The sequence below is a fragment of the Sinohyriopsis cumingii genome, chromosome 12, assembly GCF_028554795.1.
Source record: "Sinohyriopsis cumingii isolate HCF-2022 chromosome 12, ASM2855479v2, whole genome shotgun sequence".
Lineage (NCBI taxonomy): Eukaryota > Metazoa > Mollusca > Bivalvia > Unionida > Unionidae > Sinohyriopsis > Sinohyriopsis cumingii.
In genome coordinates, this window is record NC_142972.1 from 15,586,843 (window position 1) to 15,613,421 (window position 26,579).

At 35.0% G+C, this 26,579-nt stretch overlaps 1 protein-coding gene across 1 annotated transcript in view; it reads left to right on the forward strand.

The window, feature by feature from the left end:
- LOC149786029 (E3 ubiquitin-protein ligase rnf213-alpha-like) overlaps nt 1-26,579 on the forward strand; it is a 598,535-nt gene that overhangs the window by 308,584 nt on the left and 263,372 nt on the right. The window contains exons 38-44 of the mRNA XM_089976317.1: nt 2,446-2,687; nt 3,623-3,705; nt 6,598-6,731; nt 8,372-8,464; nt 17,412-17,897; nt 23,116-23,282; nt 25,294-25,516. Of these exons, the coding sequence (XP_089832443.1) occupies nt 2,446-2,687; nt 3,623-3,705; nt 6,598-6,731; nt 8,372-8,464; nt 17,412-17,897; nt 23,116-23,282; nt 25,294-25,516 (1,428 nt within the window). The remainder of the gene's footprint in view (nt 1-2,445; nt 2,688-3,622; nt 3,706-6,597; nt 6,732-8,371; nt 8,465-17,411; nt 17,898-23,115; nt 23,283-25,293; nt 25,517-26,579) is intronic.

Below are 26,579 nucleotides of genomic sequence, written 5' to 3' on the forward strand. Positions count from 1 at the left end.
GGGTGTCATCAGCATACAGTTGGTGAGCCACTGGATGATAATATATGACACTTGAGAGTGGCTGAGTGTAAACAGTGAAGAGAGCAGGTCCAAGAACAGACCCCTGTGGAACACCACAACATAGATCAACTGGGCTGGAGTGTATTTCATTTGCAGATACAATTTGTGTCCTGTTGACCAAGAAGGACTTGAACCACAGTAAGGCTGTATCCTGAATGCCAAATACATGCTGGAGACGGTGACGTAATATATCATGGTCTGTTGTGTCAAATGCTGCAGACAAGTCAAGGAGGGTGAGGACATGATTGGCTGCACACATTTATAATAAACATACCAATGGATATTATTTGACAAACTCATAGAACTGGATACGACTATGGAAGTGCTGCCATGAATGTAAATTTGTCCAAGTACGTTACCAAAATTTTATTTGTGGAACTCGTGAACCTATGCAGGATTGGATCGAAATAGGTAGTTGTATTTCAGATAATAGGAGGCTCTTGAAGTGGGTGTAGTTACTGGTCCTCTCATCAGTGGATTTGGATAGTCTTTAACATCTATGTTTTTATCAGATATATAGTTGGTTATATTTTAACTGCTGCTGTTCATTTATTGCAGTGGTATCCAGTATTTTTGTATAATCTTGATAATTTACATAATCCATGGTTTAGCAAACAAGTTTTATCACCTCATGTCGGTGATCCTGTAAGTTGTTCCATTCAAAGTTTATTAATATATGCTTAATAGCATCCATTTATGTCAAATCTTTTCTTTGCATGCAACTCCCAAGAGATTCTTTATAGTATCTCAGTCATGAACTGTTTAATTTGCCCATTTCAATATTTACTCTCGGATTCTTTCACATTGATTATATATAATTCAGTGGTATTGATTTATATTTAATTGTTGTGTTGTTGTAAAAGTTTTTTTTTATCACACTCACAGACATAAAGTTACCCCCAACTCACATGACAGTCACAATATTGTTAGCCAGGCATGCAGCAACTACACATAACCATGTGTGGGGCCCCCTATGTTACAATTAATAATTTATTAATTGTGCATGCTTTTTTTTGTCTGTCTGGAAACCACCTTGTGCAAGTGTAAATATTCCTGCAAACCTCAGTGTCATGTTTACCCCGACCCAGAGTAGCCACAGTTTGAAACTTGTATAATCAAGGTAATTCTGACAAGCCATTGTTTGATGTTAAACATTGCCGCAGGCTACCACTAGTCCCTTACGTAAGATTGCCATGGCTAGAAGTGGAGAGCCAGACCTACGAGCTGCGAGGCCGCCAGATAGTCAATTATCACCTAGTTGTGGAAACATTTGTCCAGATCAAAAGAAGTTGCCTGAAGAAGTGGGAGTGTCTTAACTTCTTTTCCCTGCAGACAAACAGTAAATTTAAACTGGCGCTAAGACGATTGGACAGGGTCACAGCGCCACCCAATCAGAATCGAGATGGGGAGAGACCCTGATTAGGCTAGAATGATATCTCCACGTCTTCCGGCAAGAATTATTTCGCTAGAAAGATTGCCCAGAGGAGGATAGTGTAACTCCGAACAGCCATCCGTTATTGGCGGGAATATCTTAGAACAGGAAATTCTAAGAACAGACAGCTTCAAATAAGGAAGCTTTGAGGGACAGACCAGTTACAATTTGGTCTCGTAGTCTCAGATAGAGAGACGGAGGAAAGGAGAAGAAAGGAGAGAAGTCAGGAGAAGTTGAAGTCTAGGAGGAAAAGGGGAGAGAAGGGAGGAAGAGGAAATTGGGAGCGAAATTGGAGGAGGAGATAGTCGAGAGGGAAATGGAGTCAAAGGAGGTGTTGGAGGAATGGAAGGAAGGAAGGAATTAGCGGGAAAGAAAGAGATGAGTAGACACAAGGACAGGGGAAAATCGAACTCACACTGTAAATCATGGGATGAATTAGGCTGTCACTTGGTCGAGGGAAAGACGGGTGATTGATAGTTTATCGTTTTAAATTATCGAATTTATTAAATTGTTATTAATTGAACTTCATCTTCGTGTTCTCTATAATTTAGCCATCGGCATTGCTGACTGGAGGCTCAGAGCTGTAAATCTGCCTTGTCACTAATTTAACTTTCTAACCCCATGAGCCCGGGTGGAACTTTCATCATAATTTAATTAATATATATTGGAAGAACCCCACCCCAATGCGTGCAACCGTCACACTCAGTTGGGACAGACAGATCAACCCACACATGCATGTTTGAAAATTGTTAGCCAGGCACACCAACAACTACACATAACCACGTATGGGTTCAACCCTGCTCACCCGTACACAATAGGTTCTTTCACCAACCCTGCTACTTAAGTTTTTTATTTGTTTACCATTCTCTCTCTATTCATAGTGTTCATTTCATTTTAACTATTAGAGATTCCATACATTAAATGAATTTATTCCTCTTTGACACTTTTAATAGGTGCATGGAGGCACAACCAAGGCTGAAATAAAGATGAAGGTTGAGAAAGCTGAAAAGATTGCTCAAGAAAATGCCAAAAATTATGGGGCCAATATGTATACTGTGCTTTTCTTTGATGAAGCGAACACAACTGAGTCCATTGGAATGATCAAAGAAATCATGTGTGACAAGTCTTTAGAAGGCAAAGTACTGGACAAGTGTCAGAATCTCAGATTTGTAGCTGCTTGCAACCCATACAGAAAGTGAGTAATATTTATTTAAAAATCTTTACCATTTAGTTTTAGTCTATAACTGTTATCTGCTCATGGAGATTGTCTAACTTTCCTGATAACTGGAGCACTTTTTTAATGGATGCATTTTGGTGGGGTCCTCTGGAAGAATTAGAATCTCTGATGTACTGGGCACTATGTTTGATCAGACACACAAAACTATTTTGGGAACCATGCTCAGTACTAAAGATTGCTGCTACCATCATCACCTCCCTCCCCCTCCTCCAATTTCTTTAAAACTCTGAGAGTTATACTGAACCTGGAATCAAGCTGACTCCAGTCAAAAATATGTGCAGCAGAGGAAATGAATAATTTTCTCCCCCCTCATCATTAGAATTTTGGGGTTTTTCTATCACAGATCCCCCGAGAGGGAAGAATAAAAGAAACAACTCTGTGAGAGGCTTAGCTCTTCAGTTAAGAAGAGCACTCCAGGGTCCCAGGATTGTTATGGTACCAACTTTGGTGGCATATGAGGACCCTCTGGAGGTATGACTGAATGTTTGAGGAGTTGATTTCTTCCCCTTGAAAGGTAGAAGATATCTAACACTCATCATGTTTAGGGCAGTGTGTTGCTACCTCCAGAGAGGGAGGTGGTGCACCCCTTACCTCATGCCCCATATATCATGTTTCTTCCTCCCATTGGGGAGGTGGAGCACCATATTAACATGCTGCTTCTGCCTCTAATGGAGGTGGAGTACTGCACAATTATGTTGCTGTCTCTCATTAGGGAGGTTGAGCACCTCACAAACATGTTACTTTCACCTGATAAGGAGGAAGGAGCACTAGTGCACTAGCAAGTTTTTACCTCCTATTAGTAAGGTGGTACATTTACCAGAGATATAATTATTCTAATTTAGTATTTACATGTGAAGCTTAATTTATGCTACATTAGTTCTGTTGTATTTCAGGCACTCTGAGGACTTAATCAAGCGTCTTGAAAAGGCTGGTCTTGGATATCATGTGGATGCTGACAAAACTACAGATAGACTTGGTAATTACTCATACATGTGATAATTCCTGATTGTCATGGAAAATTCTGATTTCTAATGATGATTCATGGTGTGACAGTTTGTAACTTGCCCTCGCTGTATAGCCAAATGAACTTAAGGTATGGCCCTGTATCCATCCATTGCCCATCTGGCATTTTCCATCAACAATTGCTTGTTACCACTATGGAGACCACATATGATTTTGATCAACCTTGGAATATGAGCTTATATCATTAAAATCCGAGACATGTTTGATAATAAAAGTGATCCAAGTATATTAAACAGCTGATCTTGCATCTGATTGGCTCTGCTTGTTATTCACTCTGAATGCCATGTTTTTTAACTGATTTGATCAAACTTGGAGTATTAGCTTATATCACCAAGATCTTGGTATCAGTTCAGTAATGAACACTGTCCATCTAGCCAAGCTTGTTACCTCTCTGGAGGCAATATTTCTATTCAAACTGGATATATGGGCTTGTTATGTTCATGATCTTGGATGAATTAGATAATGAGCATGATCCACTCATATTTATTTATGACATGATCTTAATCTAATTGGCTGAGCCAGTTACCATTCTAGAGTTCAGACAGGTTTGTTAATGAGCTATATCCATACCTATTAATGAATTGATCTTCCATCATATTGGCTGAGTTTGTTACTCTGGAGGGAATATTTTTCTGATCTGATTTTGGTAAGATTTGGAATATAAGCTTACATAATCAAGATCTCAGATCCGTTTGTTAAAAGTGAGGCCCATGAATACTAATGATGTGATCTTGCATCTATTCCCAGAGTCTCTTAGCACTCTAGAGGCTTTGTTTCTGATTAATTTTGATCACAGGAATATGGGCTTGTGCCATGATATTTTCTCTCATTTGACAGCTAGGATTTTTTAAACCAAAACCCAGCTTTCTTTGGTTGCCTCATTCCTGATTAAGATCCACAGTCTCAGCCATATATGTGCTGGGGATGACCAAGATAGAATTTCAAGTCCAGTTCTGTTCTATGTTTTTACTTGGCAGCCTCAAAAGGAAGAAGGAAGGATAGGAAATGTCTTTTTCTACACATTAAAGGAAATTGATATTTTAGCTTCCACCATTTCAAGGTGGATTGCATTAACTATCAAGAGAGCTTACCAGTCCCTTACTGTTAGGGACCATGCAAATCAATGTCTGTGGGGTTCGTGTCCTCGCTACCTCATGTGCCTCAGTAACTCATTCGTCTTTGAAGGATATTGTGAAATCTACCTTTTGGCACTCTCTCATTTCTCCTCCATTCACCTTCACTCATTAGCCCATCAGTGTAAAGGCATTTTCTTACTAAGGGTTAATTGTCGTTGCTCAAAAAGTGGTCCATGTGAATTCCAACCACAGTAATCTCCTGCGCTGCTGTGAGGATGAGCATGTCAAGAATTCCCCTACACTTAGCCAAATACTTAAGATGGGGGGGTGTGAATATTTGGGACAGGTGATAGTTCCTAAAGAAATGAAAACAAACAATGAAAAATACACAAATAATATTATATTTATTGATATGTAACACTAATAATGCCAACACTCACACATCCCCACTGATACTACCTCATCTGATGATAATATAAACTGATTCAAGTCATGCTATTCAGCTCTCTTAATGGTACAGTTCAATCATTACGCTACTTTGGGAACTCACCCAAGTCAATTTTTCCACTGGTATCCTGGTCCAAATATCCTTCCTCAGTTTGGCTCCATGAATTTACACAATTTTTCCATCCATTAATCACCAATACATGTATCACTAAACGTAGCCACAATTGAACACTCTTCACTGTTCTAATTTGTTGCTTCCTGTTGGTGTTTCCAGTTTTTCCTCTTCAGCTGAAAACTACTTTATATTGTCGTAACACATCAATGTACTTATGACAACTTGCTTTCCATGCAGTATGGGTATCATACTGGAAAACGTTTTTCCTTAAAATCTAAAATGTCAGTATAGTTAAGTGAGTTTAACCCATGTTCACTCTTGACAACATGTTTTGCCCAAACTGTTAATTTGACAGGTTTGTGTGACAGAGTATTCCACATGTTCATTTTAGCAATGCAATATCAACAGATAGTAAATTGTAGTTATTGGGTGGGTAAAAGTATTTTTCAACCAAAGAACATGCTTTTGGTCACAAAATTTAGGATGTCATCCTTTCTGAAACAATCAACAAACTACTCATCCAAGTAGTCTATATTAAATAAAGCATAATAATATATGAAATTAATAGAACATAGCAGTTGTAAGTCAGTAATTTAGTGATTTGGAAAATGAATGAGAATGCTAGAAAGGGCATAGTGGAGGGCATTACATACATACATACATGTACCATTTAAGAAATAGCACTGCATAGGAAGTTCCTTCTTGTTAGATTTTCAATAGAAAATGGCATATGTCAATGATAATAATAATAATGATAATAATTTTCATCATTGTCATCATCATGAATATTTAAAGAACAAGCTCCTGACCAATCTTTGATGAGGCCTTCTACAATTACACATATGTAAATTTTTTACAAGTTTTAGTGTCTTAGACAAGAAAGACATTACAGACTAGATAATTTATCTACTGCAACAATACATTATGTACAAGGTATATTACAGATGAGTCCATACAGGGTTCATACTAATATTGAACCTAAGACATTACAGGCAAGAACATTCAGAGTGCTTTGTTTTAAAGAAAAGTAGTGCTGAGTCACTCAAAACCATACAGATGATTGTTTCTGCAGATGTTAAGTTCGATGCTTCTTAAAACAGCTTGGATAAGTCAGCTGTGTATTGTCAAAATATTTTGTCAAGTTTGCAACAAGATTAGAGTTTGCATCAGATGATTTAAATTTCATTCTTTTGTTTGATACATAAAGGTCGAGTTCCCATGAGACGACTTGTGTACAGAGTTCAGCCCTTACCTCAGAGTCTACTCCCCCTTGTGTGGGACTTTGGTCAGCTGAAAACCCGTATTGAAAATCTCTATATCAGACAGATGGTCAGAAGATATGTAAGTTTATCTAGAAGTTGGGGTTTTTTTTGACATTTTAGCTCACCTGGTCATAAGGATGCATGCTGATTTGGACCATGCTGATTTAGACCAAATTATGGCTTGATCAAGACCATGTGAAATATTAAGTTTCATCTTAAGTTTAAATGTAAAATTTACATTTATTTGAAATATGATATTTCTCTTTATTTCCCAGGTTCCTTGAGCTGTTACAAACTGCATTTAAAGATATAGGACCCTGATTTTATACATAATGGTGCTATTCTGTATACAGTTACAATGAAATAATGTATGACTGTTTAACTTGCATTGCTGATTTAATAATGAAATATTTTCAAAGCAGCTGATTCACCTTGGTACAAAACTTAAACAGTTTGCTTTATATTGTTGAGAAATAATAACATAAAAAAAAGTATAAACAGGGCCAATGCAGTAATATTTTTTCAATCTATATTTATTGCTCTGAGTATTTTAATACATTTGTTAGATTTCTACAGAATTTATCTTTATCCAATATATTGTACTGTATACTATTACTGCTAAATAACACGTGTATACTACAAAGTGAAACTGGTGCCCTGTCAATGTTATGATATAATTCAGCACAATATCATACATCAGTATTCTGATAATCTTGTGGACTTAATTCTAATAAAGAAAATGATAACAATGAAAATGGTAGTGTTATCTTGGTGAAAAATCAAATATATTTTACAAATATTTTTTTAAAGCACTATATGTTGTTTGTTTTCTCTGAATTCATAGTTTATAATTTAATTTTATGCAAATTGCTAACACTGAATATATTGCTCTCGCTATAATTTAACATCTTTTTAATAGCAGCAATAGCTTACCAATGGCTATTGTTTAGCTTTCTTTTCATGCCGAAATAAAAGTACCATCCATTTGGTGTGCAATCCTCCTCCCTTGGGTGAAGAATTGTCAGCATGATACAATTCCTTGTGCAACTCACTTTGTCCTTGGTGTAAAACAAGCTAGATCATCTTTTTAAAGGACATTGATGTGATCAGACGTGTGCCGAACGCCAGAGAAAATTTGCCTGTTGCAGTGTTTTTTTAACTGCAATTGCAGCCTGGCCTCTACAATAATTATATCTAATGGTGTTACATTGTCCACTCGTTTTTTCCAAAAATTTTACATAGTAACCTTTTCCCTCCAGTTTTTGTTCCTCCAGGGACTTGGGGTTACTTTGTGTGCACCCACAGGGGTCAGATACACTTATTATCAAAAGTAAAATAGTTTTTATTGCAGGCAAAATTCATGCAATTGTGTACATTTCTTCAGATTATAACTTTCTTTTAACATCAAGCTCACGTCGAGCACCTGTGATTGAAGTTGATCAGATTTCACAGAAATGCCATAGCATAATGCCTTTCAAATTGACACAGATTATGCTGATCCATTATCTGATACAGCAGTTATGACTTAAAATTTAAAAAATAGTACCATGTCAGAAGTATTATACTAAACGAGATTTCTTGATGAATTTGGTTGTAAGGAAGATGCCATTCAGGTGATTGGTCTCAGTTCCAATTGAGCCTCTTGTGTTTGTATAAATGTAAAGAAACTCTACTTAAAACTAATTTTAAAAAACTGTTCTTATTTATTCTCTTCTTCAGATATCAGAGGAAAAACTCCCTGACATACCTGGTTTTATTGAAGTAGTGAGTAGAATACTGACTGCTTCACAAGGTTTCATGAGAAGGCAGCAGGTAACAGAGAATGCTAGAAGGTTTTATGCATGTGTGTATGTGTTTTTGTGTGTGTATACAAGTCAAACTATTTGCAAATCAGTTATTTGCATAATTCACTTATTTACATAAAATCTTGTTGCATATATTCTTTTCATCAAGTCAGTCTTGAAATTCTTTAGGTTATTTGCATATTATTTGTTTGCATGATCTGTGTTTATGCATTGGTTTTCATTTACCATACATTGCCTCCAGTCAGCATTTAATTGTATATTTAGAGATTATCCATTGCTTATCTAAACAAATGACCTGCACTAGGATAGCAGACTTTACTTGCAATTGTGACCAAGCAATCTGGCACATTTACTCACCTTTGATATGACACAACTAAAATAACACAATTATACATTGTTGATTAGTATGCAGAATGTAGGACAGAAAAGTACATGACAGAAAGTCACATTTTGAATTTTCACTCTTACGAGAGACATGTAGGACAAAAAGTCGCAGGACATAAAATTACACTTTGTATGATGGAAGTTTTTGTATGACACAATTTAATTAACTTCTTCATTGATTCATTAACCTTATTAACAAGATATGAGCCATATGGTTTTTTTAAAAAATTCAAGATAATTTATCCAGTCTGCAACAAAAGCACAATGAGAGTATATATAGTACTAACAAAATAACCACATTATTGTGACTAATTATTTTACTAATGCAAACATTCATTAATGATTTAATTTAAATGGTTAACAAAGTTTTAATCTACTAATTCTTGGTGGACTGCTGGTATTTCCTCCCGTACAAAATTTTCCACATGGAATGGATATGGAATCCATATGTACTTTTACAGAAATATCCATATGGACATTTTTATTCTACAGCTGAACCACTCTTATGGATTTCAATGTATCCATATGGAAGTGTTATGGACTCCGTATGGAAAATCCCATGGAATATGCAAATTAGTCCATGAGATCTGTAGGTTGTCCATATGGAATTGAATTAAAATTCCATGGAATTTGGCAATAATCCATATGGAATTTGTGATTTATCCATAAGGAATTTGGCAATAGTCCATGTGGAATTGTGAATAATCTATATGGAGTTGGGAAATACACCATATGGAATTTGTAAATGGTCCATATGGAATTTGTAAATAGTTCATATGGAATTTGGTAATAGTCCATGCCATACAAAATTTTCCAGGCGTACTTAAAGTGGATTTCAAACAGGTTTTTTAAGCACTTTCTGCCTAAACCATAAGAAATCTGCTTCAGATTTCTATTAAACTGTCTAATGATTCTTAGACATTATAGGGAATCAAGGATTAATATTCACAATAATTTTTAAAATGGACTATTTTGACAGACATTATCAAATAAGATTTATGTTTTTCTTGTCCTCATTTTCTTTCTTGCATACAAAACCTAATCAATGATGGCATCACTCAAGTCTTTTTCATTTCACTGTAAAGTTTGGTGAGATTGCACAAATATTTCAACCAAAACTTTAATTAAAATATCACTGAAATGTTTATGAGGTTTCACAAAAAATTTGACTCCAACTTTTGTGAGATTTCACTAAAATTTTGATAATTATATAGTATTTTACTGAAGTTTCAGAAGTTTTTCAGACATTTCAGAAGGTTTCAAATTAATAATGGATATGAATTAAACAGGACTTTATTAACCAAGGTGATACTAAGTGTGCATGAAAACAAATATACAAATGTTGTACACCTCTGTCTGTGTGGGTTCGAGTCCAAGGCTCGGCTAGCGTGGGTATGTGGGAAAGCCTGCCAGTAGCTTCTCGTGGGTCGGTGGTTCTTAACTGGGTTCTCCAGGGTTCTTCCTCCACCAGTTATACTGGCAGCCATGTATAGCCTATCTTGTGCTGAAAAATGGCGTTAAACCATATGACAACAACAACAACAAATGTTGTAATTATATGACATCCAAGGCAAGAGATATGAGAGTTAATAATAATAATAATGATGGCTTTATTTAGAGAAGGTAACTCAATTAGTTACAGAACTAATCTACCTTGAGGCCTTCTATCTGTTATGTACAATATATACAGTATATACAACATGACGTGAAGAATCTGGCTTGACACTAAATAATTGATTTTAAAAATCAAAGTATCAAGCCTGGAACATATGCACAGACATCTGTGAACACATAAAAATATATAAAATATAAAATATTAATCTGCCTTGAAAAATTCAACTATGAAAATAATGCAAAATTACAGAAAAGCATCCATTTGAGACATTGATTATGAAAAGAAAAAATGCTAGGAGCCTGCCTTATGTCACTTGTACTGCAGACTTGATTTTTGATTAATGTACAACTATGATGCTGTTGTGGTCTCTTGAATTAGTCCTTGTTTCATAAGCAGCTGTGACAAACGTTTATCATGATATAAGTACTCTTATTTTACACTGAATTCAAACACAAGTAGAATATTTTGATAATATGCACAATAATACCACTCATGATATTGAAAGATGATTCTACTTGTGGGCCAAGAAAATTCCGCAAAGATATGACTATCTTTGATAGACATGGGTATTTGGCAACAATTCCCACCAGTGATCTATATGTTGTCCCTCCTTAAATTCATTCTGGAAGTTAATCAGTTTTGAGTTATATAACTTCGAAATCATCCTGGTTCAATTCCTTGTCCTATTTAGCATGTTAGCCACTACTGTAAAGTTGCAACTTTATTCCATATAATATTTTCACTTGCTGTGAAGTACTTATGGAATTGATATGGAATAAATTATCTGATTCCATAAGTTTTTCAGTCCATATCCTGAAGTATACAATATGTAATCCTTGAGAAGTTTCTGTACTGGGTGGCTAAGCCTTTTCGGGCAATCTACAAGGCATTATTGATATATATGATGTTTTCAGCTGATCTGTGATACCATAAAAGTTAAACAACTGGTGGGGGCAGTATGAACAAGAAGAAATTCTACTTAGATAAAGCTAAAATAAAACAGATGTACAAAACTAGAGCTATTTTTATTGTTTAGCTAAAACAGTCACATCTACTGATGAAGTTTGCACAGTATTATGTTTTTAGCTAAGTTGTGAAAGATGATAACGATGAATGTGCTGGAGTAATTTATATAATAAATTGCCTTATTAACCTGCTTGTCAGGTGCTTTTCATATTTTGTTAGTATCTGTTGTCGAATCTGGTCATAATTAATATGTAGCGTTAATGCTTCAGAAAGTTGAATGAGTGGGCATTACTGCAATAACATTCGCGATGACCATGGTGTTAACAGAAACAGTTCAAGATAAACAGGAAATAATAGGGATTTACAACCATTGAAGCCAAAACCTCTTCTACAACGGGTACAGGGGAAACAAATTTCTACAAGAAGTACCTCTTTAAAGCCATGAAAAATAAGAAGCCAAATTAATAACGATCAAATACCATTTCATGACAAAGTTTGCATAATAGTATGCATTTTGGCTGAATTGCAAATTACAAAATGATGAATATATTGGAGAAATTTATATAACGAATGTATTATTTACCTGCTAGTAAAGTGCTTTTATTATTTTCATATTATTTGATGTCAAATCTGGTCATAATTAACATGTACAAACTTAATGCTTCAGAAATTTAATAGACAAAAAGTCAAATGAGTGAGCGTTACAGAAATAACATTCATGACAACCTGACAGAATTAATAGGAATAGTTGAAGACAAACAGGAAATACAACTCTCCCTTGATAACTCGCACACAGTGGGGTCCAAAAACATAGACCACACTATAAATGAGGGTGCAAGTCACCGAGGTATCTCTAAAAAATACATCTCCGCTGGACAGCGGGTAAACTGCAGGTTGGAAGGGGAGGGTAAATATCCTATTTATTGACTGGTAACTTGTTTTATAATTGCGTTGAGAATAAAGCACTTTTTCTAATAAAGTTGTTTGCTACCATGTTTAAATTACATTTATTTTCAAGATGCACAACATCTGAAGATTGTTAGCATTATTCCAACTGGTTTTGAAAAATATTCCCATGTACACGAGAACATTTGTGCATTACATCATTGTTGTTGATTAGTATGGTTTCCTGCTTCATTCATGGCTATGAAGTTTGAAGCAGGGAATCTCTAAAACAGGGGCCAGACTAACTGCTGATACACCATGAAACAAGATCCTTTTCCAAATACCAGCAACATTTATTTTGTGAAACAATCATCTATGTCAAAACTAAATTTTTGTATTGCTCAATTAATAAGTTTGAATAATATTAAGCATTTCAATTGCATTGCAAAAGGCAATGATATGATGGATATCCATGAGAAATTAGCTACTACTGCAGTAATTATTAAGTAGATTGAAAGAATGAAATGTACCAAAATTTCATCTGCATTAACTGAAAATAATGCAAGTTTATCTCCTGCAGAAAATATTTACATGATTACACTTTTTCATCACTTTACCTATCCATTTTGTAATAGTACATGTAAGCTCATCAGATGACCAAGACATCTGCATATTTATTAAGCTGTTGGTTATAGAATGTGGCATCACATGTTTCATAGAGCCTGCATAAAAAGAGTAGGTCAATTGGAAAGAGAAACGTATCTAGTTCATCAGAAAAGGAGTCATATGGACATGTGTATTTTTAGATCTCAAGTACTAAACAAGCTGGACTAGCAAAAATTGCATATTGGATAGCACTGTGTATATTTTATTGTGTGGGAAATTGTTAAGCAAACAATTAAATAGTGACTGGCAAAATGAAACCAGCTAATACTTGCAAGTCCTTTTTCCTTTTGCTTGTTTAAAAGCAGAATCTCTCTATTTCACACACACACAAACACAAACACACACACACACAAAAACTAAAAATTATTATAATTGAACTTTGTATATTTTGTTAAACACTGCAATATTTTCAGCATTCTTTGCTTGGAAAGCTTTCATATATTGCAAAACATGTTATATGGTTGTGTTTTATTGGGTGAGTCTTTGAATATTAAATGGCATTGTGTAAGACTAATAAAAAAGCATTTTGGACTCTGTACTGCAGCTGAGCTGACAGGTAAGTTCCATGCGATGTAGTAATTAGTCATCCACAATTACATAATTATATTGCTGTGACTTCTGACTGGGGCAATAAAACTTGTCCACTACAAGCCATGATATCGACAAATGACCACTATGTCCTGTCTGTACTGGACACAGCTTGAAAAGGACCTGACCTCCATGCAGATGATCCTACACTGTCCGAGATGGGTAAAACGAAAACGGTACTTGAAAATAACTTGCAAAATGCTCTCAACAGACTTCAAGTATGGTGCAAGGAAAACAGTATGATCATAAATTCAGTATAGGATCATCTTTTATAAAAGTTATATTCATCCATATCTGGACTATTCTTATGTAATTTTCTGGTAATACCTTTAATTGAAACATAACAACACATTTAAGACTCCAAAAGAGGGCTTGCCAATTAATTCTAGATCAGTGTATAGACATTTTCCAGGATGCAATGAATAATATGAAGGTTTTAACATTACATGAAAGAATATTTCTTAGAAAGGGCAAGTTGATGTACAATGTATCCAGAAAAGTCATTTCTGTCTCTTACCAAAGAGATGCTTATGGTACTCCAAATTTAAGGTCCATAAGAAGTAAAAATTACATTTTACCAAGGGCATTGAAGAAATTCTTTTAAAAAGGTTTTCAGTATACTGGTCCACTGGTATGGAACATTCCCAGTGACATAAGGCAGGCTCCTAGCATTTCTTCTTTTCATAAGCAATGTCTTAAATGGATGAAATCTTTAGAAAATGCAGGATGATATTTTATGTTTTATATATGTTTATATTTTCACAGATGCCTGTGCATGTGTTCCAGGCTTGATAATTTGAATTTTAAAATTACTTAATTATTTAGTGTCAAGCCAGATTCTTCACATCATGTTGTATATACTGTATATATTGTACATAACAGATAGAGTGTGTGCTTAGGATTTTTAACATAGTTTTAACAATTTTTCAGTCATATCGCTACAATGTCTGCATTGTGGCAGTTTATAGTGATGTCTAGCACTGGGGCATCATGCCGCAGACATGTAGCATGATGTCCCGCCCAGTCACATTATTCTGGCACCAGGCCAACCAGTCCTAACACTAACTCTTAATGCTGAGCGCCTAGCAAGGCAGCTCTTAGTATCATTTTTGTAAGTCTTTGGTATGACTCAGCCAGGGTTTGAACCCACGACCTCCAGCTTCCAAGGCAGATTCTCTAACCACTAGGCCACCGGAGTGATTACATAACAGATAGAAGGTCTCAATGTAGATTAGTTTTGTAACTAACTGAGTTGCCTTCTCTAAATAAAGCCTTTATTATTATTATTGTTATTATTATTATTATTATACATCCAATATGGCTACAACATTGAAAATCTTGTTATTTTTCATAAATATCAGAGATGGCTTCAACACTTAGCAGATTTAAAATGAAGAAATGGTCTTGTCTTCAATTCTTTGAAATTCTTTTTGGCAAGTATAGCATCAATCCCTTAAGAGACTCTTGTTATCCATTCATCTCTCTGCCAGTCTGGACAAACACTATACTAAAATATTTGAAAGGGCAATATTTTGAATTTTCATAAGGAGATCATTGTCAGCAGATTTATTGTTTCGGTGGCCATATCCCTAGAGATTGATTACCAATTAGTGTGAAGGTCACATCAGAGGAAGTATACCACTACTGGGGTGGAGAATAAAAAGTCCAACATCAAGATCACATTGGTCATTATTTTGAGGGAAAACTTTTTATAAGCACTGGTACCTGCATTGTATATCAGTGACAATGTTTTACACTTCTGACCATATTCATCAATGTACAACCTTGGAAATAATGAACCAGTTTATATATGAATACATGTAACTTGAGTCAGATATTGACAGTGTCCAATAACAAATTGCCAGTCCTTAGTGACCATTATAAAGTACTGAAAATCACACTTGAACAATTGCTTTCAAATTTTGCAGGAAACTGATATCATTAGTCTTTGCTATTGCCAAGGGCTCACTTGTTTGTTTACTTTTTGCAGATACTATTATCAGTTTTACCTATTTATATTTTCTTGTTGGTGTTGCTTTATTTCTTGTTTTAGAATTTTTTTCCTCTCTTTTCATAACAGTTTGATACCACTATACATAATAATGAAACAAAAGTATATTTTAATGTTAACTTAAAAATTAGGGTATGTTCAGAAACTGCACAATTCTAGTTGCAAGGAACTCCCAAGTGAAGAAAAAAAAATTGATGATGAGGAAATCTTTCAACTTCAGACAGAAGAAATTATACATTCTCCTAAAACAATGCAGCACACTGTAAAAGTATAAAGATAGATGAAGACTTCAGAAGAATCACATCACAATGCCAATATCATGGATGCCTAACAAAAGTTCAAACAAATTAAAGAGATAATATCAACAGCTTGAAATTGTGCAAAAATTTGCTGTTCGGTATCAAAAGAGAGATTTCCATAAGAATATACATGCATCTACTTGTCTTGATTTTCTGCATATAGCTGAATGTCAATTAGCTATGTATATGATGTAACCCTGAAATTTTGACAAATAGGCCAGAAATTATTAGTTCATCTGTCCTCTATTGTCAGTCCATTTGAACAAGTTTGTCATCCTAAAAAACAAGGAGGATTGTCATGAAACTTTAAAAACACATTCATCCCATGGTTTAGTTGGTAGTAAATTAAAACATTAAGTATGACTGCAATTGTCATCCAATATTATCAACACACTTGCTATCATCAGTATCTTTTTGTTACTTCTCCTTGACAGATGGTTGAATCGACATGGTTTTTCATCAAATGATTGGTGATGTCATGTTGATACTTATTGAATAGGGTACTGATCTGACCTCCAAAATGATTACCATGCTGACCATCTTGAAAATCCTATCACTTCTTTTCTTACAAGATGCAGGATCACTGAATCTTAAAACAAATTATCAAAAGTCAATAAACTTTTGAAACCAAACGGTGGATAGATCATGCAAATTGCTCCACCCCTCACCCCCCTGATTTCTTATACTGAACACATGATTTTTTAAAAATTCAAAATAAAGTTTTATTAAATTGTCCAGTTTTACTTTAGGCCATGATCTTCACTGATCTTCACTTTAGTAAATTAGTGTTTGAATACAGGTACTTGTTTGGTTAATATCAGCTGTAATTCAGCAGAAACTGTGAAGGGTTCTGATTGAATAGACTAATAAAGGGATATGGCAAACTGATCCATTGGTCAGCCTTAGGGAAATTTCAAGAGCTTTACAGCAGTGAGCCATGTTGAAAATAAAGATCAAGTAAAACCTGTCTTGAGAGACCACTGCTATGAAGAACCACCTGTCATGAGAGACCAGGTTCTCCTTGCACAGGTTTATTGGTTATATAGTGTTATGACCTGTCTTGAGAGACCTCCTGTCTTGAGTGACCATTGTTTTTGGGCAGAAGGGATGGTCTTTCAAGACAGGTTCTACTGTTATTTCATTTCTTCAGGAAATGAAATGAATGTATGCTGAGGATGAAACTAGGTAAGTCGAATGATCTGACGTTTTTATGCTAAACTTAGCTGTATGATACTGGTAAGGTCAGTTCATGTTGTAAAATGTTTGGTATTCTTCTAAATCATTTACTTGTTACATTTTTTATGAGCATATTAAAATTTGTGTATATTTGGATGATCATGTATATTACTATATACCAATTTACATGACCATATTAAATCTAACTTTTAAATAAAATATAGAATTAATTATAAAATATAAGCAAACTTTTTCTGTAGGTGCTGGGTGTTGATTTTCATTTTCTAAGTGCCTTTTTGAAAACTGCATTTTGTCTATATAGAGATTGAATGATTATTTAGGTCATCATTTCCTTTTCTTTCAGGATGAGTGTAGCTTTGTTTCTTTGCGAGATGTGGAGCGTGTTCTGTCTGTAATGAGCTGGTTCTATGCACAAAGACAGAAGGAAAGAAATCTGTTGAATCGCATGGATCAGATGACCCAAGAAAAACTGCATCAAGAGAATATAGAAGAGGAGATGGAGGAGGAGGAGGAAGAGATGACAGATGAAGAGGAGACAGATATAAAAGATGAAGAAGAGGAGGAGAATGATGAGGAAGAGGAAGGGATAGGTTATCTGTGGCAAGAGGAGGATAATGATGAGGAAGTGCAAGAGATAGATTATCAGTGGCAAGAGGAGGAGAATGATGAGGAAGTGGAACAGATGATATATGGTCAGCGGGAAGAGAAGGATGAAGAAGTGGAGGTGGAGGAACATGTTGTGGAGGAGGTTTATCATCATCATGAAGTGAAAGTGGAGAAAGAGGCAATGAATGTGGAGGTTATAGAGGAGGATGAGGAGGCAAAAAGGGTAAATATTTAAGAATATAACTGAGTTTGAGACATTTGTATGTATCATGCACTTCACTCAATCTGATCCTTGAAAATTATTTTCAGCTTTTTCTCATGATCTGTTAAAAAGAAACTATCCAGAGAAAAGAAAGATGCTGATTAAGACTTTTTTCCCCTACATATAGAGTTTCAGGTTACAACATAATAGGAAGAACAAAATTCATAAAGTAAAATTTTTCAAGATCAGCATACCTCCCTCAGCCTTACTTTTCATAAAACATTATGCTGCTTTGACAAGAATATGGCAGGAAGATTGAATATTAGACTCATCCATCCTTCCTTTATGCCTAATACATGTATGTCCCACTCATGCATCTTTTTATTGAATGTGTTTCAACATTATTTAAATTTGCAGTGATCCCCTTCTCAATGCCTCCTCCCCCCATGACCATCAGCCACCCATTATATGGCCAGAATCCCTTGAGTTTGTGTTCAATAGTACTCCAAAGGATGGCCACCCCTCTGATGTGGCCATTGGTTTGCATATTACTGCAAACATTTACGCATCAGAATCGGCTACATAATGGTTGTTTACAGATAGAAATTTTACTAATATTTGTTGATTTCTCAACTCAACACATTGACATTTGTTCCAGCATGCTGATAATATAATTTAATCCATAAAAAGATGCAAATAATCTAATTACACAACTCCATCGATAACTCGCACCCTGATAACTCATGAACCCACTTATAACATGGTGTCAAGCGTGGATCCCGTTTTTTAAACCCGAAAATGCCCAAAAAAATTATTCCTATTTGTTGAACTTGAAGAAAATCACGATCAAAATTGGTAACGGAAACTTTGATGTATCGCTCGTTTTATCATTGAAAACAGTAGAGAGGACCTGGCAATTTTAATCAACACTATAAAATATCAAATTTAAAAATAACTCATACAATTTTTTACATTTTCTTTCCAATTGACATTTCTAGTATACCGCAATTAACGATATATAAGGAAATTTTGATCAATGAAAATGTCACTTACGCCAAGTGGAGGCAGTACTTGAATAAATAAAAGAAAAATTAAATAATTTTTTTATCAATTGAAATTTGTTCCATCTTCTAGTTCTTTTTAAGTGTAATCATCATAAGTGCAATGTGTCTTCTTGTAATTAAATGTAAAATGCGTCAATCTACCGTAACAGCTATGTCCGTGAGCATTTCTCTGAGAACTTAATTAAGTGCAGACTGTTTTAATAACTGACTTGTGGAAGTATTTGTTGTATTGTTGCATTGAATTAAAAGCTGGCCTCCTTTATATTATCATGTTAATTAAGTCTTTTGAATATAAAACAAAAGGGGGTGGAATAAAAGAAAAAGTTAAAAGGCACAAAAATTGGACTAACTTAAAATCTAGCGGCCTCGGTCATATGTCAGGTGAACTCGCTTCATTTGATCAATCGAACACTGTAATAAACGTTATTGTATATGTAACAGAAACTACCTTAAATTAACAGACTCTTTCATAACTGTGATCAAAGATAACAAGGCAGCAAAGCAAAAAGAATACTTCGTAAAATAAGAAGCTTGATTTCACAGACATGGACCATTGTGGGCAAGCGAGTTTCAGAGAATTCTTGAACTGGCATTTAGAGATATCCTCAGGGATGATAAGAAATTTCATTATTACTTCCAAAGAAATCACGACATTAACATTGTACTAAATGAACAGTAAATAATTTAGTTTCGACGTAGACGTGTCATGAAATAAATGTCGCGTGTTTTTGAAGAAAAAAAAAATCTTGTTTGGTGTTGTATCAGAAGGTAGTCTAGTTCCCAAATTGTGGACTACCAATTTGGCAAGATACTATTAAATACCACTACGGGAACCAGACTCATCAAGAAAACAAAAAGTAGCGACGTAATACACAGATTTTTGCGTACACGTGATGGTTGTTCAAACTAGTTGGAACGATCTTTCATATGTTTGATATTTTGAGAGAAAAAATTGTTATTGAAACAGAATAACTTCATTAGAAAAAGCGCATTATTAAAAATTATTATCGACGTGATTGTAAAATGAGGATGCAGTCATTAAACAGTCCAGTTCACTAATGCTGCCCCCCCCCCCCCCACGGTTTTCTCGATGTTAAAGGAATTTTTTTCAAATTTTGAAGGTCCCTCGGTAACTCGCACCTTGCTTATAGTGCAGTCCATGTTTGTGGACCCCGCTGTACACAAGTTAACGAGGGAGAGGTGTACCTTGCTACTTTGTGTTCCTTAACTATAAGGTATCGTCACTTTGATAATTACTGGCTATTATTACCACTGATGATATCAAGATGACAAAAGAAACCACTGGGAAAACAGTATTGTTCAGCTCGAGTCAGCATGACATTCATTTGCCAGATAGTAAAATGGTATGTTAGCCTTTGTGGCTTCTCTCTCTTAGATTACAAAATGTACTTAACCAGGTACCAGACTAATGACAAAAACAAAAGTTGATCTTGCCCAAGCTCACTTCATTTGAGCATCTCCTGTGATAACTACACGTAGCCGAAAAAGAAATAAGTTCTAGCAAAAAGTGCAAATTATATCAGACATTCTTGAAAGCAATTTGGCAATACAAAAACAGGGCAAATCATTTGATCAAGATTTTTGAGAAATTTAATGCCAGATAGATTGAGATAAACATTATCAATTTGCATTCAACTGCAGTGAGTGGTGGACATAGAGGGATAGTTGATGGGCATAGAGGGATAGTTAGAGCCAGATGTTTATGACCAGATTTTACTGACATTGGTTCTGCACCATGATTGATGATTATTAATAATTCTTTTAAGATAACACTGGTATTAGTTTTATCATATTAACTGAAAATATTTAATATTTAAAAATTAGTTATGCCTTTCATACTCAGTGTAGTTTTAACTCACATCTCTTATGATCCCCCTCTTGAAAGGACACCCCTCTTATAGGATAAATGGTACTAATTATATGGAAGAATTGTGAACCAGTCTAGAAATGGGTGAACAAATAATAGAGTATATACAGGTTTGGTGGTCCATAATTGGTTGATAATGAAAATTAAAACTTTATTAAAAATATCTTTTAAGAGCCTATCCTATCTGTAATTTAAAAAAAATATAGACAAAATTCTATTGATGCAATTTTAATATTTTTACAAGCTTGACTTAGGAGTACTCATTAACGAAAGTAGCACCTGATTCATTTGGTACAGAATCAATAACATGTTTCATGCACATGTAGATTAAAAAAATGCCACAGGTCATATGGTGTTCTCCTCACAGAAGCTTGTAGCAAGGATAGTTGTGCATGGAGAAATATGTCTGATCATCAGCGCCCAGAAATTTTAAGTTATTAAATTTTGAATATGATGGTGTTTCCATATGTTTACTGCGGGTGTTGAATTAGTACCGTGACTCCTATAATGTCACTTTCCTGCTGCAGAAGGGGTGTTCTTACAAGTGGGGGACCCCTGTAAAGATATTACTGGCCTGGCATCAGTATATGCAGATTGGTCTACCATGCTCTGATCTGTGTATTTTCCAATCTGTCTCTTTCTGGTAAAAGGTATGTGCCTTATTTGGGCATGTGCCTGAGAAAACATTACTTCTGGCATAAAGGTTTGGGCATTTAAAACATACTTGACAGAGAAATTATAATGTTATGATAGTTTAGGTCAACATCATCACATATGCTGTACAATTCAAACAACCTTTTGACAAGATATATGCATAGAATATTGTTTGAACAATTAAAATATTTTAATACCCCATTTACTTTACTCAAAATCTGTTATCACAGAAATATAAGAGGTTAACAAAGAGAATGTTGTGTTTTTGGTCTGTGTCTGAAGTTTCAGGAAGATATATATTCCATGGAATCACTCCTCTCAGCTGCAAAAGGAAGAGAACTCAATACTTTAATATTATCATATGGTATTACAACGATTATATTTGTTCAGATACTCATGGTGCTCCAGGAAGGTTAAGGAGTTGTGATTTTTGTTCTGTTTCAGTCTGATATTTGTTTCACCAGTTTACTCTATCAAAATTAAAATGTTCACATGTCAAAATTTTTAAATGTTCCAGACTGCTGCAGTCATGACAAATTCTTTGCATGTGCAAAACCTAAATCCAAAAGACATGAAAGTTAATAACATATTGTGATCTAATTTTATTTGAATTTCTATTTTCATACTTGAAAATATTGTATAATTGTATGGAATAGCCTGGCATCCATCTTGGACATTATTCCATCTACTAGCACAAAATGTATTATTGCTACTCCAAAGAAACTAATTGGAGAATTGCCAAATAAGGTCTAGTTGGTCATTAATGAAAATGGTGCTATTCAAAAATGTCCAGTATGACCACCACAGGAACCAGCTTGAAAATTTTGTTATCATTGCTCCTGAATGGATGGTCATATGATCATGTGGTTTTCACTAAATGACTTATTGTGATGTCAGGTTGATCCTTAATGAAAGCAGTCCAGATCTTATGTCTAATATAGAAGACATGATAGCCATCTTCAAAAAATATCCTCATATTGCTTCTACTCTTGAATAGATGGTCAGATCAATATGGGTGTTCACTAAAAGACTTCTAATGATGTCTTGTTGGTTTTGTATGAAAACAATTCCACTTGGACATCAACATAGCTGCCTCAGCATCCATCTTGAGAATCTTGTTATTCACAACTCTGCCTGAATGGACGGTAATGTGAACATGGGATTTCACTAAAAGACTCCTTATGAAGCCTAGTTTGTCATACATTAAAATTATGTTGATCTGATGTCCAAAAAGGCCATGGTGGCACCAATCTTGAAAAGCTTACAGAAAGTTATATCAGCATAGGGTCTACACCAGAAGACTTCTTATGATGTCTGGTTGGTCCAAAATGAAAACAATGCTACCTGAACATTCATTATGGTTACCACAGTGGCCATCTTGAATAGCTACTGCCTGTTTCTACTTACAGCTAGATACAGTGTATTGACAATTTTGTGAATGCAAATGCTTTTGCAGTCTATGCTAAAAAACATATTATACTCTTCATCAGCATGTTGACCAGCCATTATACTCACCCTTTTCTCAGAAAATATTTGGGTTTTTTTAGGGGTAGATGTAGGAGGGACAGGAGGATATTTAGAACAACAAATTGCTTACCATTACATAGCTTTATTTTATTTATTTTTTCGAAAGGTCCAAGTTCTTCATGACATAACTCGTTCCCTGATCCTTTCCCTGGGTGTATGTTACCATGCTTGCCTGAAAAAAAGAAGAAAATACAGGAGATACATAGCAAGATACTTTAAGAGTCCATGTCGTCTTGTGAATGGGGCAGATCAGATTCATCAGGAGATTACCAGGTAAGTTAAATCAACTATCCTCTTCTTTTCAGAGAAAACTAGAGGACATCAGATTTATTTGTTTAGTTTTATAAGCTCCATCTGCTTTCAGCAAGGTGATATTAGATTGGTTGTTAGGTTTATTAAATTCACTGATGGATGGATGGTCAATGGTAAGAGCGTTTGGTCTTGGTTATACTATATTTTATTATCCTGGAGTCATTGCCATTGGACAAAGAAAAGATATGTACCATGTGATATAAATATCAATTCTGATGTGGAGTTCTCAAGGTCACAATGCTAAGTTTTTATATATTGTCAAGGAATAAACATATTGTTTTACTTGATAATTCTTATTCTTCTAACCTGATTCACCAGTAAATGAGGGTATTTGGAAAGTTCTGAATATTTTCTTTTGACTTTCTTATTTCTTTAAACTTGTGAATAATTCGATGTTGATTGATTGACAAAATAACATACATTAAAATGATCTGCAGTTGCTTAATGTACATTACCTGCAGATATATGTGAGATAAAAATAGGTAAATGAAAGTGACCTATAAATGTTGGAGAAAGAGAATTGTCTCTCAGGACTTCAATACACGTCCCTTTCACTTTTGTTTAATGAGAAAAAATACTTGCTATTCTCCTTAGAGCTAAGACTTCACCTCTCACAAAACTTTGATTAATTTTACAGTGTGGAGCATTTTGACCATTTTGGTGGCCTAGTGGTTAGAACATCTGCCTCTGATGCAGGAGGTTACAGGTTTGAACCCTGGCCAAGTCATACCAAAGACTTACAAAACTGGTACTAACAGCTGCCTTGCTTGGTGTTCAGCATTAAGAGGTTAGTGTTAGGACTGGTTGGCCTGGTGTCAGGATAATATGACTGGGTGGGACATCATGCTACATGTCTGCAGCATGATGCCCCAGTGCTAGTCATTACTATAAGCTGCCACACTGCAGGCATCATAGCAGTATGATTGAAACATTTTTAAGGCTATGTTAAAAAATCAAAAACATGCAAACACAAACATGTGGAACATTTATAAAGCATGAAATTTTACCTGGGAAACCAAGCCCTTATTTATCTTAGCCTATCATGATTACTGTAGATTTATCTAACCACCAAAAATAAACACATATATCCAGGATGGAGTAATTCCTCATATTTCCATGCTTTCTTAATAATCCAATTTCAGGAAAGTTTCATCTTATGACACTGATTTCAACAAGTATGAAATTTGTCTATGTATTATTTCAGCTCTTATAGTCATTTCCTGATACTTAGAACCAAATTCACCTCACTTTGACCAGTTTGTTTTACAGCTATCAAACAGAAACCTCATTATAATTAATCATGCCCAAGCCAGCACCATATTCTAGCTCAGGCCCTAGTGTTAGTTAACGCGTTACCTGAACACGTTCATTAACTTAATTGGCTGTGTCATGCTGACCCAGCAATGTTCATGCAGTTATGTGTTGCCATATCATGTTCAAAATTCACACTGTTAAAATGACAAAATTTGTATTTATGAATCTGATAGGAAGGATGGTCCGATAGCTTTTTCTGATGGTTAAATGGTGTTTAGTCTTAAATTTCTTATTTGTATCAACCACAAAACCCAGAAAAATTGGTTATAGAACCATGAAAAATGGTGAACTTAATTGAAGAATACAAATGTTGTTTGTAGGGGGTATTTAGTACACATTCATATACTGACATAGTTTTTTTTTCAATGACTGCTTTTCTACACATTTTTGCAGGTAGAGGAGGGGGATTTAATGTCATTGTCATTCAATCTATTTCATGTATGTGGGGTTTTTATGTGACAAATCAAAATGGATGCTTCTGTAGAAAATATACATGTAACCAAAATATACTTGAACAGAACAGTCACGTGATTATTGCAGTTGTCTGTGTCCACTTAGTATGTACATGTATTAGCTTAGGTAGTGACCAACTTGGTGGTACTGGTCCATTTTACTAATGTAATTGTACGGAATATTTTTCAAAGTAATTTATTCACAGATGCCAAGATGTATTCCTAGAAAACATTCAGCTTGAAAACAACATTGCCAGAAACACTGCCTTGAAGGAGAATGTGTTTATGATGGTGATCTGTACTGAATTAAGAATACCTCTGTTCTTGGTGGGAAAACCTGGCAGCTCCAAATCTCTGGCCAAAACCATTGTAGCAGATGCCATGCAGGGGAATGCAGCCCACACAGATCTGTTCAAAGAATTCAAACAGGTATTTCAATTACCATCATGTAGATTTTGAAAAATGTAATTTAGCTTAGTTGTCGTGTACTGAATTTCGTATATTATTAATATCCCACACCAAAACTGCCTACCCTTCTGCACATGAGATTCTCACTTGAGATCTAACTCAGGTTAGTCTCATATGCAATTTAACATGCAAATTAGGTAGAACTCACGTGAGCAAATAGATTCTAATAAGAAAATCACATGTGCAGAAATTGTTAACAAGAGCAATATCTTGCTCACGTGAGCCACACCTTGCTCACGTGAGCCACGCCTTGCTTACGTGAGCAAGATCTGCTCACATGAGCAACATCTTGCTTACGTGAGCCACACCTCACTCACATGAGCAAGATCTGCTCACGTAAGCAACATCTTGCTCATGTGAGTGGCATCTTGCTCACATGAGCAAAAACAACAAAAAACAACTATAGTGTTTAGTTTTTATTGAATACATACATACATCTTTTACAAGAATTAAACAGTAAGATCAATATTCAAATCTAGTAATCATAATCATATAATTTGAGTTCGATTAGTGATCTTCTAATAAGGTAAGACAACTAGAGTATGCATGTATGTATGTAGGTATGTACCTGTTATATTAATACATCACATTTATTCTAAAACCTTTAAGGTCATAATGAAAGATACTGCTGGAAATTTGCTTCACATGAAGACCATTCTTCACTGTTCCAGAAAATTCAAAGCAAACGAAACGTGTAATTGACATTCCTGCTTCTGAATTTCATTATTTGCCAGTCTGCAACAATATTTTCACTTGGAGATTGTTCTCTTTGCATCAATGCACTTCCTGTTGACCACTGAATTTAAGTTAGCAGGCTCAGTTTTGAACTGTTGAAAAATGAAACCTGAAATTGAAATGAAAAAGTTGGTAGTTTTTTTTTCTGATCACAGCATGTGAGACATTCTGTAAGGTGGATTTTTGAAGATTCATTTTACAAGGTAAAGGCAAAATACATAATTGTAGTTTGGATTAGATGGCACTTTATCACACTGTGAAAATAGGAGCCAACTGTTTTCCCAAGGAC